This window comes from Argopecten irradians, chromosome 7 (assembly GCF_041381155.1).
Source record: "Argopecten irradians isolate NY chromosome 7, Ai_NY, whole genome shotgun sequence".
Classification (NCBI taxonomy): Eukaryota; Metazoa; Mollusca; class Bivalvia; order Pectinida; family Pectinidae; genus Argopecten; species Argopecten irradians.
The window spans coordinates 16,617,989-16,634,493 of record NC_091140.1 but is presented as its reverse complement, the minus strand read 5'-3'; the positions used below and the strand labels follow the sequence as shown (position 1 = coordinate 16,634,493).

The 16,505-nt window shown below is 36.5% G+C and overlaps 1 protein-coding gene across 3 annotated transcripts; it reads right to left on the bottom strand.

The window, feature by feature from the left end:
• Positions 1 to 8,350: 8,350 nt before the first annotated feature.
• LOC138327693 (5-hydroxyisourate hydrolase-like) lies at positions 8,351 to 12,857 on the bottom strand. Of its 3 annotated transcripts, none has more exons than XM_069274003.1 (4): positions 12,699 to 12,857; positions 10,299 to 10,447; positions 9,226 to 9,361; positions 8,351 to 8,631 (listed from the first exon to the last, which is right to left on the bottom strand). In XM_069274003.1, the coding sequence occupies exons 1-4, from the start codon at positions 12,804 to 12,806 to the stop codon at positions 8,542 to 8,544; spliced, it is 483 nt and encodes a 160-aa protein (XP_069130104.1). In that variant the 5' UTR covers positions 12,807 to 12,857; the 3' UTR covers positions 8,351 to 8,541. The 3 variants fall into 3 exon arrangements, with proteins under 3 accessions (XP_069130104.1, XP_069130105.1, XP_069130106.1); XM_069274004.1 differs by lacking the exon at positions 12,699 to 12,857 and adding an exon at positions 11,504 to 11,639; XM_069274005.1 differs by lacking the exon at positions 12,699 to 12,857 and adding an exon at positions 10,750 to 10,890.
• Positions 12,858 to 16,505: the final 3,648 nt, after the last annotated feature.

Here is a 16,505-nt window from a genome sequence, read left to right as displayed (position 1 = left end):
TCCAAGGATGAAGGAGGAGTAGGATTTTAAAGCTAAAATTAAGAAAATTTGCCCATTTGGGGCCCCACCCCTCAGCCCCTAGGGGTTGGACCACGCTCATTTACATCAAATATGATTATCCTTCCCCAATAATGTTTTACACTAAATATAGATGAAATCCATCCAAGGAAGGAGGAGTAGGATTTTAAAGCTAAAATTAAGAAAATTTGCCCTTTGGGGGCCCCACCCCTCAGCCCCTAGGGGTTGGACCACGCTCATTTATATAAAATATGATTGTCCGTCCCAAATAATGTTTCACACCAAATATGGATGAAATCCATCCAAGGATGAAGGAGAAGTAGGATTTTAAAGCTAAAATTAAGAAAATTTGCCTTTTTGGGGCCCTACCCCTCAGCCCCTAGGGGTCGGACCAGGCTCATTTATATAAAATATGATTGTCCATCCCAAATGATGTTTCACACCAAATATGGATGAAATCCATCCAAGGATGAAGGAGGAGTAGGTTTTTAAAGCTAAAATTAAGAAAATTTGCCCTTTTGGGGCCCCACCATTCAGCCCCTAGGGGTCGGACCAAGCTCATTTATATAAAATATGATTGTCCTTCATCAATAATGTTTCACACCAAATATGGATGAAATCCATCCAAGGATAAAGGAGGAGTAGGATTTTAAAGCTAAAATTAAGAAAATTTGCCCTTTTGAGGCCCTGCCCCTCTGACCCTAGGGGTCGGACCAAGCTCATTTATATAAAATATGATTGTCCTTCCCTAATGAAGTTTCACACCAAATATGGATGAAATCCATCCAAGGATGAAGGAGGAGTAGGATTTTAAAGCTTAAAATAAGAAAATTTGCCCTTTTGGTGCCCCACCCCTCAGCCCCTAGGGGTCGGACCAGGCTCATTTATATAAAATATGATTGTCCTTCCCTAATGATGCTTCAAACCAAATATGGATGAAATCCATCAAAGGATGAAGGAGGAGTAGGCTTTTGTATAAATAGTCTTACGCACGACGCACGGCGCACGGCGCACGACGACGGACGAAACACGATGACAATAGGTCATCCTGACCTTCGGTCAGATGACCAAATAAAATACATATCAGGACCAAATAATCCAAAATATGTAGTGATTTCTACGCAGGAAATGAAAAAAATCTGATTTTAAGCTCAAAAATGGTGATTTTTCAGCAAATTTTCTTATTTGGCTTGACGCAGCAAAAATGTTTCCCAACAGCAAACTATCATTTCTTATAAGTTTTTTGACCACTTATCAATCAGTTTAAACAACAACAACAACAAAAACCAATGTTAACATTGTATAAGTTCCGGTTATGACGTCATCAAGATGGCCACCATCTCGAATTTCACTAAAAAATGAAGAATAGTCATAACACTGATATTTTTAAACTAAAGTAGACAAATGAGGTATCAAAATGACTACAATAGAACGACAAATACATACCAGGACCAAATAATCCAATATATGTAGTGATTTGTACGCAAGAAATGAAAAAATAAGATTTTAAGCTCAAAAATGGTGATTTTTCAGCAAATTTTCATACTTGGCTTGACGCAGCAAAAATGTTTCCCAACAACAAATTATTACTCGTAATCAGTTATTTAAACTCCTATCAATCAGTAAAAACAACAACAAAAATGTATAGAAATGCAAAAAAGAATTATTGTTTTACCCTCAATTTTGTAGACTAGCAGCGTCTCAAAATAATTTTTACAGCACAACACCTACTGATAGCGTAACAAATGTAACCTAAGCTACGCCGGTGTTTCCGTTAATATCATTAACAGTTTCCAAAACGTTTGTGTCTTTGAAAATGAGCAGATTCATTGTTTATTTCCTATGCATAGCATAAGCAAAATGTCAGATGGTTACTACAATGTCACATATGTCTTTCACTGATTCTAAATAATAACCATTATCATTGTGCGTGCTTTCTCGTCTTAATGCACTTACCACTGAAGAGACTCGGCATATCTGGTGGCTGGTACGTACATGCAGTCCCAATCAGAGTAATCGAGATATCAGTTTCCAATTCATCGAAAGCCAGAGCGTCGTCTTCGATGTCGATGAGCTGATGTGACACTACATTACCAGTGTTGTTCTAGCCTGTCATCTTTTATGACCCATCCATGGCCAGAATTCATATCAGGAACAACAAGTTCAGGGATGTGGGATCTCTTTCAGATTCTAACATATCATACGTATATGCTGTTTCAGACTTCTCCGGCATAATGGAAATTACATCAGATTCACTTTCTTCCAATGGTGGAATTGGTTTTTCCTTAGCACATAGCTCCATAATTCGTATGAAGTACTATTCATCATTCTTGTGGACCCTCGTGCGATCATAAATGGCACAGGTGATATCGAGGTCATTAATGAGGCCATAAATGTTAAATGTTTTTCATTGGTCTGACTTTTCCCACTTCCTTGAAGGTGCTGGTTTTGTCACAGCTGGTGTATGCCTGGAGACACCATTGAAGACTCTCCGGAAAAAAAGTTCTCTACAGTGTTTTCCAGACTTGGCAAAAAGTGAACCTTCACTGCAGACCTCATTTATGACCTCAAAGAATCCAACTTTGCCACCTATGGTCACTGAGGTTCACAAGAATGAGGATTTGTGCTTCATACGAATCAAGGAGAACCAACTCAACCGTCCGTTGATTGTGGATCTGTTGTCTTTACCATCATGCCGGGGAAGTCTGGAACATCATATACGATGTGTGAATCTTTGTGAAACTAGGTTGGAAACAGGAAGAGCTCCAACATCCCTGAATCCGATGCTTCTGATGTTAACTCTGACCATGGACGGTTGACAAGTTAGAACCACTATGGTAACCCGGTAATGTAATGTCACATCAGGTCATCGAGGTCGAAGACGACACTCTGGCAAGAAAGCACGCACAACGAAAATGATTATCGTTATGAACTAGTGAAAGAAACATGTGACACTGTAGTAACCATCTTATATTTCCTTACGTTATACACAGGAAATAAACAATGGATGTGCTCATTCTAAAAGACACAACACGTTTAGAAAAGTGTCATGGTATTTACGAAATTTCAATTTGATACCATATAGCTATTAGTTGGCGTTTTGCTGTAATAATTCAGTTTGAGAGACTATTAGTCTAAAAAATTTCGAACATGAAAATGGATTATTTTGAAGTCCCACTAAGATATTAAGCCAACTTTAAATTCCAATTTGTTAAGATAAATCGTCAATAGCCAATGTTATATTCAGGAAATTCCAAGACACCAGGAACTGTAGTGTCAGCAGTTTGGAAAAAAATAACAATCATATGTCGCATCCGGTGTTGTTTTGTAAACCAAATGATGGTATAACAACAATTCTCTTTTGCATTTCTATATATTTTGTTGTTGTTGTTGTTGATTTGTTTTAACCGATTGATAAGAGGTCAAATAACTGATTACGAATAATAATTTGTTGTTGGGAAACAATATTGCTGCGTCAAGCCAAATATGAAAAATAATGCTGAAAAATCACCATTTTTGAGCTTAAAATCTTTTTTTTTTCATTTCCTGTGTTCAAATCACTACATATATTGGATTATTTGGTCCTGACATGTCTTTGTTGTTCTATTGTGGTCATTTTGATACCTCATTTGTCTACTTCGGTTAAAAAATGTCAATGTTATGACTATTTTTCATTTTTCAGTGAAATTCGAGATGGTGGCCATCTTGATGACGTCATAACCAGAACTTTTACGATGTTAACATTGGTTTTCAGGGGCGTAGGAAGCGACACGACACAATTATCATTTCTAAATGCAGGTAGCTTTAAATTGAAAAATTACCATGATTAGACATGTGCACGATGTAATAGACTATACTAGCTAGTGACGGTAAGTTTAGATAAGGTCGTCGTAATTCGGCCGTCAAATATAATATTACAGTGATGTTTTTTTTAGAAAATGGTGTAATTCTAACTAGTAGAGAAACTTCAAGACACAAAATAAGGAAATTTCAGTGAACTCCTTTCAATGATTAGACAAATCTAGTACGTGGTCCTTCAATATTTGACTCGGCTAGATAGACCGTCTCTATAATATTTGACTGATGTCACAAACATTAGTCCCGGTCGCTGAAAATTTGACCACCACTATAATATTAGACTGAGGCCATGAAAACAATCTGACCCAGTCGCTGAAAATTAGACTTGTCACTAAAAAATTAGCCCACAATTATAAAATTAGACCCGCCACTGAAAATTAGACCACCGCTGCAATATTAGACGTTGATCACTGAAAATTAGACCCATCACTGAAAATTAGACCAGGTCACTGTAAATTAGACCACCGCTGGAATATTAGACTGTGGTCACCAACATTAGACCCATCACTGAAAATTAGACCCATCACTGAAAATTAGACCCGGTCACTGAAAATTAGACCCGGTCACTGAAAATTAAACCCATCACTGGAAATTAGACCGCTGCTGTAATATTAGACCGGGGTCATAGAAATTAGTACCATGGTGGTTATTTTTAGACCAGTTTGCTCAGAATTAGACTTTTTCTGATTATTAGGTCATTTTCTCTCAATATTAGGCCTGTTTTGAAAAGTAGGGCAATTTTTGTCAAAATGAGGCCTTAATGGTCTTCCAGTGAATGTACCTTATCCCGACCCCAGGTGGTCCATTTATAGCATGCTGTACTTAGGTGGTAGCCTCTCTTCATATATATATATATATACATTGTACTCATCACACAAATACGTACAATAAGCAACAATGCAAGTCAATATGGATATGTATTTTAACTGGTTGTTGCATTTTAATTAATTTGATAATGAGGCTTTGTATACTAAAATTTAAAAAACAAATAATCAAAATACCAGGTGTATAATTAACAAAAATATTTGTTTCTAGATTATTGAAATATTTAAATTTCACCCAATTGCTCTTTATTAATTCTATTATTATTTTTTGACACTGGCTTTATATATATATATCAGAAACTATGTATACATTGTATAACATCCCATTGAATAAGTACCTAAATTAATTTTGATCATTTATATATTAATACATGTATTATTGATAAATGTATGGTTGTGACAGGTATGCTTGATTTACGCATATAGTACAAAAACAGCTCCCGTCAGCTCCACTTCACGACTGCCTGTCATGACAATAATACAATTGAGGTGTAATCAGCATCACTGACTATGTTTTACCTCATACCAATCTACCCCCACTTAAAAATCCTTGCCCCCAGGATACGGTGTACATGTTAACTCAGGCTCCCCAACATGCATGTACATGTCTCTAATAAGAATGGTATTTATGTGTTTCAAATTCATATACCTACATGTATATGATCTTTAAACGGCAAAGTATCTGTTTACTTCCTACAAAGGTATCGTCTCATTCTCGTAAAGCCGTGAAATACAGAAGGCAACCATTCTGCCCTCTGGCCATCTATCGATGGTCACCTTGAGGTACCTGTTAGCTGGATACTGTGGCTTACCTGTATGTTTAAGAGGTTTGTTGTGTGTCAGTGTACATGTATGTATGGTGAGAGTGAGTGTGTGTTGCAGGGATGCAAGTGTGTATTCTGTGTATTGTGTTGTTTTGTAAACCAAATGATGGTATAACAACAATTCTCTTTTGCATTTCTATATATTTTGTTGTTGTTGTTGTTGATATTGTTTTAACCGATTGATAAGAGGTCAAATAACTGATTACGAATAATAATTTGTTGTTGGGAAACAATATTGCTGCGTCAAGCCAAATATGAAAAATAATGCTGAAAAATCACCATTTTTGAGCTTAAAATCTTTTTTTTTCATTTCCTGTGTTCAAATCACTACATATATTGGATTATTTGGTCCTGACATGTCTTTGTTGTTCTATTGTGGTCATTTTGATACCTCATTTGTCTACTTCGGTTAAAAAATGTCAATGTTATGACTATTTTTCATTTTTCAGTGAAATTCGAGATGGTGGCCATCTTGATGACGTCATAACCAGAACTTTTACGATGTTAACATTGGTTTTCAGGGGCGTAGGAAGCGACACGACACAATTATCATTTCTAAATGCAGGTAGCTTTAAATTGAAAAATTACCATGATTAGAACGCTTTATAATCATTAAAATACATCGTAAAACTCATCTCAGCCATTCTAAATCGTAATTTTTTTCTCGGGGGAGACCCCCGGACCCCCCTAACACCAAATTCTCGCGCCTTTGGGCGCTCAAAATTCATGAAAATGCATCGTAAAACTCATCTAAGCCATTCTAAATCGTAATTTTTTCTCGGGGGGCGACCCCCGGACCCCCCCCCCCCCCCCCAAACACCAAAATCTCGCGTTTTCGGGCGATCGCAAAATCATCAAAATACATTGTAAAACCCATCTCAAACATTCTAAATTACAATATTTTTCCCGGGGGGTCACCCTCAGACCCCTAATAAAACCACCAAAATCTCGCGCCTTCGACGCTCACACGCTAATTGGGCCAATTTGCGTATTCGTTAATTTCCTTTTAGCGACTCCACTGTCTATAAATGTGTACAAGGATTAAATTTAGTGATATATGAAAAATGTACATAAAGCATATATGGTTGGGAGTTGAATAAATCTCCTCCTGTATGTGCGGCGGGGGGTGGGTGGGTGGGGGTTTTACAAAATATTGAGGACCTTTGCCCCCCCATGACGACTCATCTAAACTGACTGATAAGTCAATCTGATTAAAATACAGATCCTTATAACCACTCCGTTATATAAAGGATCTGACAATATCCCGGGCCGTAGCACAGGGACCTGGCACGAAATTTTTTTAACCAATAGTATACATACATATATTATAGTATATTATAGTATAATACTATAATATATGTATGTATACTGTTAGTTTAAAAAAAGTCGTGCCAGGTCCCTGTGTCCCGTAGGGGGTCACGTCCAGATGACCTTTGTACCACGTGGTCTTCATATCAGATACATTTTCTACACCTTGTCACATCCATTGTAAACGATATTTCGACCCAACATACATATACGATTAGCTTTATTGTGCTCTTTGGGCGAGATGACTACGTAAACGAAAATAATTCTGACAGTTATTTCAAATTATTTCGTCCCTGAAATTCACTGTCAAAATTTTGCAAGTAGCAATTTGATTGGCCATTTCCAAAGGTCACCTGGACATGACCCCTAATGGGATTTTCTCAGATCCTCTTATCAAACGTAGTGATAATAAGGATCTGTATTTTAATCAGATTGCTGATAAGTGGTCAAAAAACCTATTAGAAATAATAGTTTGCTGTTGGGAAACATTTTTGCTGCGTCAAGCCAAAATTGAAAAAAAAAATGCTGAAAAATCTCCATTTTTGAGCTTAAAATCCGATTTTTTTTCATTTCCTGCGTAGAAATCACTACATATACTTGAATTTTTGGTCCTGACATGTATTTTTTTTCTATTGTGGTCGTTTTGATACCTCATTTGTCTACTTCGGTTGAAAAATGTCAATGTTATGACTATTTTTCAATTTTTAGTGAAATTTGAGATGGCGGCCATCTTGATGACGACATAACCGGATGTTCATCCCACCTTATGCAATGTTAACATTTTGATTTGTGATCAGTGGGTCATAAGGGTTCAGGAAAAAATTTGTTCAGAGGTTTGGGGGTTGTGCATTTGGGACCCTCCTTGCCCATGGCCTAACAGAAATGCAACTTATGATACATTATCATTACAATGTAATTATGATTCCTTTGTAAAAGACAACCTCCAATCTGATATAGATTCGGTCCTTCGTCCTTTGAGTATACAATATAGAACCAACAGTGACAGTGTTAGTTTGGAAACATGCCACTCACCCAAACGTTTGTGTCATACAAAAGTCATTTACAAATTCCACATTACGTGCAGATTGCCTCCTTATTTTATTCTGGTTAATTTTTCAGGTGTTATGGTAATTAATTAAGTCTTTGGATTTAATGGACTTGAAATTGTTCTATTTCATGAACATGGGGCCGCGGTGGCCGAGTGGTTAAGATGTCCCGACATATTACCACAAGCCCTCCACCTCTGGGATGCGGGTTCGAATCCTATGTGGGGCAGTTGCCAGGTACTGACCGCTGGCCGGTGGTTTTTCTCCGGGTACTCCGGCTTTCCTCCACCAACAAACCTGGCACGTCCTTACATGACCCTGGCTGTTAATAGGACGTAAAACTAAACAAACCAAACTATTTCATGAAATATAATTATTGAGGGAAATAAAATCGGTTTACCTTACAAAAGTAAATCAATTCATACATGTATGTCCTCAATTAGGTTAAGAGAAAAAACAATACAAGACACAGTTTTTATCTATTGTTTTCTTAAATAACAACTTTAATTATATGATACTAATAACCATGTAACAATTATATAAAAGTCCATCATAAAAATACTTCCGATTAAAACATGTTTTCTCTAGATTTATATGTATATATTATAAACGTGCATGTATTACAATGTACAGGGTTTTCAGTGCTCTCCCTTGCCATACTAACTAACTTCCCCGGTAGGTGGAGTAGCTATACGGACTTAATAACAATGGCACGTGGTAGTGCTGGCCAGGGTCTTCTACATGGAACGCGACCTGTAAGTGAAAAATATTTCGCTTAAGTTTTATATCTTCACATACCGTTTATCCATACATATGCTATTCTGCAAAAATAACATATTTATTTGATCTGGACCCAGTTTAATTAACATTCTTTCATTAAAGAAAATTTCTGAATTTTTGTATTTTCCTAACCAAAGTATTCCGTCTTTGCATATTACAGAGTTATCAACATTGCAGGAATTAGTATTTAAAGAAAATTTCTGAATTTTTGTATTTTCCTAACCAAAGTATTCCGTCTTTGCATATAACAGAGTTATCAACATTGCAGGAATTAGTATAACCGTGGTATTATTCATCCTGGAACATGTTATAGTAAAACTGAAGACACTTCAGGAAGAAAAATCCACCAATCATAGACCTAAAAAGTTTTTTTTCTATAAAGTCATAAAGTCAACCACATTGTACATTTTTTCTATTATTCTAATGAACATCAAAGGATCAAACTACCTGCCTCATCTGTATTCAAACACAGAGCCATCATTTTTGCTATGACATAGTCTAGTGGTGGATATGACGACAATGATAGTAACCCCTGTAGTATCCAGGATGACAGTAAATTTCACTAACCTCGACATAAGGATAGAAGCCCTTGGTGTGTAGACTAGCGAAATAAGCCCCCGTATCAAAGTAGAGCTTGTAAGTACCAGCTGTCCACATGTCGCTGCTTCCGAAAAATCCCCCTCTTCCGTCAGTGTTGGTTATCCTACAGACATAACGTTTAAAACTAAATAATGGCAATACTTAACACCAAAATAATAAAAGTTTTCATGTTGGACATGAAAACCGGTACTATTACATCATTTCTCGATGTCAACAAGCGTATATAAATATATTATCATAGACATGCTCTGATTTTCACCATTCTCATCGGCTGATACACTGTCACGTGCAGAGTGATATTTAGCACAAGTAAAGCTATTAACTATAACAATGTTATTGTTTCAAAACATTTTATAAATCATAACCATTCAACAATCAGTCACTGAACGTTTTTAAAACAAGTATGATAATTAACGTAAAATGCTATCCACAATGTAATATACACTACTCTGTATCAGCTGAAGTAACTTAAAATTTAAGTCATAAAAGATTTGTTTTACACAAAAAGAGTTTCAAGAATAAAAAAAATATATAATGCACTTTGTATTAACTATAATAATAAAAATGTGTACTTTCTATATCTTTATATATCTATATAATAAGGGAAAAATTTATGAAGAGTAACAAAAAAAGAAAAAGAAAATTGAATACTTGAAGAAAATTATATGAAATTTATCATTTTGATCAGAAACATATGAAGAGAAATTGGAAACTTTGATATTTTTACATAAGCAGGTGAACCCCCTGAATGTGCCTAAGTTAGGTTACATAGTAACACACAGATGGATAATTTTGGTTTGTGTTTCGAATTAAACTTGCATTATGCACAATGTACATGTATAGTTGATAAGATCTGCTGCTCCTGTAATGTTGTAGGATAATTGTTGTATCATACATATGTAGTCATGTTTAATACCTTGTCAAAATGTATGATGCACTGTTGCATCAGAATGTATGTCCATCTTTAGCTTTAACATTTTGTGCCTAATGTTAGCTGTAAGGTTAAAACTTTAATAAACAATCAAGAACTTTATACTGACCCTGTTTCGACTGTCTGCCATTGTCCACTCTGGTCAAGCTTAGAAAGAGTCATAGCAACGCCCTGTGCAGGGCGACCGCGCGCTGTGTCCAGTATGTGGGTGGTCAAAGGAGGGCTACTGCCACTACTTACTTGACCGGCCATCGTGATCTGTGGTATAGGGGAGACAACTCGAAGTTTACAAATGAACTATATATATGCTTTATGTGCATTATGACCATGTATACAGGTGATCAAATGAGAGAACGATATTAATGCACACAAGTAAATTATCACAAGATTACATAATGCATAAATTAATGATTTCAATAACTTATCGTTTCCGGATCGAGTAGGCCCATATTAATTTCGATTCTGAGGCTAAAAGCACGAGACAATCCTGACATTAAATAGGCCCTATATATCCTAGCCACAGGGCCATGTGCACGTGGCCTAGCTAGTATGACCGTTACCTCAGGAGAATATTCCCCCAGATGTGCAATGTGACTACTGATTACAGACAGACGTGTTGAGGTGGACATGTGTTCGCTTTCAAACCCGGAAGTTTACATTTTATACGAAATCACTATCTTTAAGACGCTTAGATTAGTTTTTAAAGATGCTTACACCGACAAATACACCAACAAAGTCAACCAGTCTACCAAAAATGTGAACTGACATTTTATTGTTGAATTAAGTTATAGATAAATGACCAAGGTACTTTGTTTCTCAGTACTGTATTTGAACTAGATACCTGCATATTACACACTTACATGATCGATACTCCAGGGATTACTATCACTACCGTCATATCCACCTCTGAAGTATTTTATAGCAAAATTGAAAAGGATGGAAAAACTTACCAATCACAGGCCTGCAGAGACTTCTACAGAAAAGATTGCAAAGACAGCGACGCCCTACTACTAAAGTCACACACTCGGTACAGTCAACTACAATATTCACATCGTTATTCAATTATTTTGATGTACATTGTACATCAAAGAACCGAACTACCAGTGTCTTCTGACATAGCACAAGGGCCTTCAGTTTGCTATGTCATCCGGGATGGATATAACGACAGTGATAGTAACCCCTGGACTATCGACGATAGTACATTTACTGTACAATATACTTTCAATGACAAAGATGTCTATAAAAAAAAATCGTGAACGCATGAAAGGTCCAATTAGAATGTCAGTCTGAAGTCGTACCCAAACAAAAATGTACCTGCGGTGACCCAGAAGTCGACGAAAAAAAAAGAAATCCTAAACATGGATCCAAACAGAAAATGAACAACAAAAACCGCTGAAAGGCTATAACGTCCAACATGGCGCTCTCTATAAGGAACAAATGTCCCGTTACTGCCGTTAGCCGACACAATATTTGCGTTTCGGCTAGAGTACTGTACGTAGCTACGTACGTATATTGCTAATCAACCGTACAAGTACACCTGCTGTCGCCGAGCTGGTCCCACCGGCAGGTGTCAGTGTCCGTATACTGACCGGGACAGGTGATACTTCAAATGTTTGTTTATAGGCTGACCTTATTTACAATATTGTACTGTTAATAAAGACGTTGAATACTGGTCATATAAATGTTGTTTCCTTTCTATATACAATGTTTGTAGTATACATGTTCGACCCTATAGGCACCGTGTCCCTTTAAGCGCTCTTCCCCTTTTTGAGACCTCGGTTTCAATTGGCCAGCCAAACGTAAAGACCAAAACTACACAAAACTGTATAGATTTGCAATAAGTTCGTCTTATTAGCACCTTTTCATTTTTATTGGGTATAATACGGTATATGACGTTGATTAGCAGTGTAATACACAAAATGTACATAACATGACGTTACATAAAATCCATCATCTTCATGAATATCTAAATTCAAAATCAATTTAAATCATGAAATAGGAAAGAATTTTTTGTAAGTTAGGTGTAAAGAAGGGAGAACACAAGGATATGAGAATTGGTTTTACATTGGATAGATTTGAATCGGCATGTACCAGAGTGTCCAGAGATCATTTCAGTGTTTGAGAGTTTTTAGGGGTCTAGACTTACACACATGATGTATGACTTTAACCTATTTTTTTTATCTAGATACCTAAATTATCTAAAATACTATATAGTCTAGATAATGCAGCATATCTCCACTATTCAGAAAGAGTTTGGCCGATGAGCACTCGGAAAGCCTTGTGCTTACCGACAAGAATCTCCCCCTTGGGTAGAAATATCCCTATCTACTTTCCAAACGCATTTAAGGTAATCACTGTAGAACAATGAAAGCAAGTTCGACGACTATTTTTTTCAGATAAAACAATATTATTTTTAATGAACTCGGTCTACGTTCCGAAGAGCATAGTTCTTCAGTGTACCATAGGTTGGTCATAGCAAGAGACATACCTATAACATCTGTTTACTTACATACGTGGTGAATGTTTTAAGTTTGTCTTTGTCTTTTGATACTTTTCCATTGTCTTTACTGTGTCTTTTTCTATCGGTCTGCGTTTCTTTCTCCGTACACGAACCCATAACTGTTCTCTCGTGTTCTGCACCTGACGGGAATGATCGCGAAGACCTTTGTCCAATCTATCATGGTATATCTACATTATATGGTACCAGACTGCATACGATACATATATATCGACACGGGAACAGGATTCTGGTATCGGGGTAGAAATAGAGCCTTATCTACCTAATATCAACCGTAAGTAAACACGGGTACCCCACAACATTGTAGACTGTAGGTAACAGGGCATTTCGACAGTATTGGCACACAACCATATCAGTTTTAACAAATGCAAAGATAACGTCTTTCCGAATTTAGATTACACAACTTATGCAGGTAATAATGAAATCGATAATGATATAATTATACAAATTATCATTCGGTACACAAGGATCTGTGATTCAGTATTTACTTGTCTGAACAATTTGAGTAATATAACCAAGAAATACATGTATTCAAAAATACACACACAAACATCTGGTTTGGCATATTGAACACCTCTGATTGGTGGCAGATGCCAAGGATTTCGCGCATGCTCAAAACTATGAAAACATGGAGCCATAATATTACACGAGATCACCAAGATGTAGATTCAATGCGATTTTAAGGTCGGGAAAATATCTTAGTTGCCTCCCTTTAATCGTTTTCCGAACCTTCCCAGTAGGAATCGGTTACACGAAAACGCCGAAATCTCGTAAAATGGTGCAATGCCCAAAGTAAAATACATAATAAAGCGACAGATTATCTATTTGCATGCAATGCTTTTTACCAATTTATTTATTGTTTTAGTGGGAAATCACCCCCAGGAACATACTACTTGTTAACGATTGTATTTTAAAACACCTACATGGTACAGTGTAGTGTTGTTTCATAGAGTATATAACATTTGAACGCAAAGGCCCGCTACCTTTTCGAAATAAAAATTAAAAGTGACATAAAAGTAATAATAACATATCGTTGGCATAAGACGAGTTTACAACACTATAACAGTAACGGTTCATTTCGCTGTTGACGCAGTGATAGTCAACTAACGAGCGGTAATTAGGACGGCGGCAGGAAACATTAGACGATCCGCATTAAGAAAATTTAAAACAATTTATTCATTTAAGTTTTAGAAATTAAAAGCCGTTTCGGAAAAGTAGTTTGCCTTTAACTGTATCATAGACGTGTTTTAAGATATTGTGTATATACAGTGGCGTAGGAAGATGGGTAATGGGGGGGGGGGGAGGGGGCAAAGGTCCACAATATTTCGTAACACCCACCCGTCCACCCCCTTGCGCGCCCCTCACCCACAGGAGATACTTGATACATGTATACTTTTTTCATATATCATTACATATACTCCTTCTACACATCAGGAAATTTAATTAATGAATACGCAAATTAGCGTGTGAGTTTGGGGGGGGGGGGGGGGTCCGGGGTATCCTCTGGAAAAATATAACGATTTAGAATGGCCGAGATGATTGTTACAATGAATTTGATGATTTTTCGAGCGCCGAAGGCGCGAGAATTTTGTGTTTTAGGGGTCCGGGGACTCCCTCGGGAAAAAAATACTATTTAGAATGGCTGAGATGAGTTTTACGATGCATTTTGTTGAATTTGCGAGCGCCGTAGCTGCGAGATTATGGTTTTTATGGAGTCCTGGGGGGTCTCCTCCCTGAGAAAAAAATATTACGATTTCGTATTTTGATGATTTTTAAGCGTTCTTAACACGGTAATTTTTCGATTTAAAGTTACCTACATTTAGAAATGATAATTGTGAGTGTCGTTTTACCATTATGCAACCCAGCTCGATCTGAACATACCGGATTCACACCATCGGCACATTGTTTTGTAACTCAAAATAATAATGAATTGATTGTCTTGCTAAGACATATAAACAAATTAATCTTTTGAGAAGCATTTTTGAAATAGTATAATCCTTTGATGGACATTTTTAGTCTAGTTCGTGTGTATTTAATTTTCATTTTTAAAGGTTTGAACATTACGTGCTTGAATGTTCTTAAGGAATCGCTCGGGGCAGCGGAAAATTTTCTAAAATTAAGTACAAAAAGACATGTTTGCCCCCTCCCCCACCCGCCGCTTCCTACGCCCCTTATATAGACGAGCATAATAAAATCATTGTGAATATAACATACACACATGTACATGTATCTTAGTAAAATAACACCTAATACCGTGTTTATAATGTATCAATCATGCCACTGTGTTCGTGCGAGTCGACTGACAGGACTAATTCTACACTGAGTTCTCTAGTGCATAACACGACGAAAGCATCTAAAGCTGCATTAAATGTGTTTGATATTTAAGGTAAAGGTATTGATTTTGCTGTTAAAGTTTCCTCTACCTGGCGATAAACTTGATTGATTCCCTTTATCTGCATCAACTTTGCCTTGCTGTCAGCTTCCGCATCTCTGACTAAATCAACGTGGGTCAAGGTCACTCTGTTTAAGCTTTTATAATTAACGTTAACCATGCATTTAAGATTACATGGGTTTTCCGTCGGGTTTTACGATGACGTCCGAACTTACTGTCAAGATCTAAATTATTTGAGGGCCACGTCGGTGTCGCTAAAAGTTCCAGACGATTCTAAGTCTGATCATACAATCGAGACTGAGTTTATCGCACATTGTTTGTAGATCGGTAGTCTTTTCTCTAGGTACTCTGGCTTCCCCATCAACATAGTTTTTATAATACGTTATAATAGGATGTCCAATAAAAATTAAAGCAACCAAAATATTGCTATATATTATATATCATATAGTATTCGCGAATCATAACATCGCTGTACACCGTAGTCCGTGGTTACAATAGGAGGGTAAAGTAGCTATAGGGTTAGACGGCTGATATTGATGCATTGTCTTGTTGACGACAGAGGGACTTTCGGCCTCACTACTTTTTATATAATACATGTATGGTATTCTGGAATAAATTTTGTATTTAGTTCCAACATTAATTTTGGGTATTTAAAAAAAAATCTTGGTTAAGACATTGTAATATGATTTTTGCAAGTATGGAAATGAGCAATTTGCATATTTTTATTTGCAAAATTACCTTTCCGTACCCAAAATTAAGCGTTTCTTAGAAACAACAACACAAGAAATAAATCGATGCTATATAACAAGATTTCCGCGCACACACAAAGTGAAATTCTGTGTAATTTACATTAACAAGGTATTAGGACGAAACCTATATGAAAATGAACATTATATTTACTTTATTTACATTGTATAGAAGTGGACTGTACGTGTAGTACTAACGTTAACTTGATAATTTTTGCGACACTACAAAATAATCAATCCTATTTTACATTTACATCTTAAGAATTAAAAGTCATTTTGAACAGGTAGTCTGGGCCTTGAAGTGAATAATCTTTACATTATTTTGATTTCCTTCAAAAATCGTGACTACACCAGATGAAAATTTCTGAATTCTACACGGTATGGTGGATCCAGAGTTATATAAACTGTAACTTAATATTATCAGGCCCCCGTGGGTTATATGTATGCACGGTAAAGAAGTACTCCAACAATGTTAGAGGTATAGCACGACGAGACACTTTTGGAACATTACGTCGTGTCTAACCTCTAACTTCCGATAGGCCATTTACCCGATGCTGAGGGTAACATTTTCAAAGTTTGGATTGTGACAATATAAAACGTTTAAATCATATATAAATCGTCATCAATGTCAAATACCTACCTCTTTTTCATAAATCAACA

Bases quoted from the DNA above. Each gene is read 5' to 3' on its own strand.
- LOC138327693 (XM_069274003.1), bottom strand. From the start codon at position 12,806: ATGGGTTCGTGTACGGAGAAAGAAACGCAGACCGATAGAAAAAGACAC. The intron at 10,448-12,698 runs GTAAGTAAACAG...CCTATACCACAG, and splicing joins TTAAAACATTCACCACGTAT to ATCACGATGGCCGGTCAAGT. The intron at 8,632-9,225 runs GTTAGTGAAATT...TTTCACTTACAG, and splicing joins GCTTCTATCCTTATGTCGAG to GTCGCGTTCCATGTAGAAGA.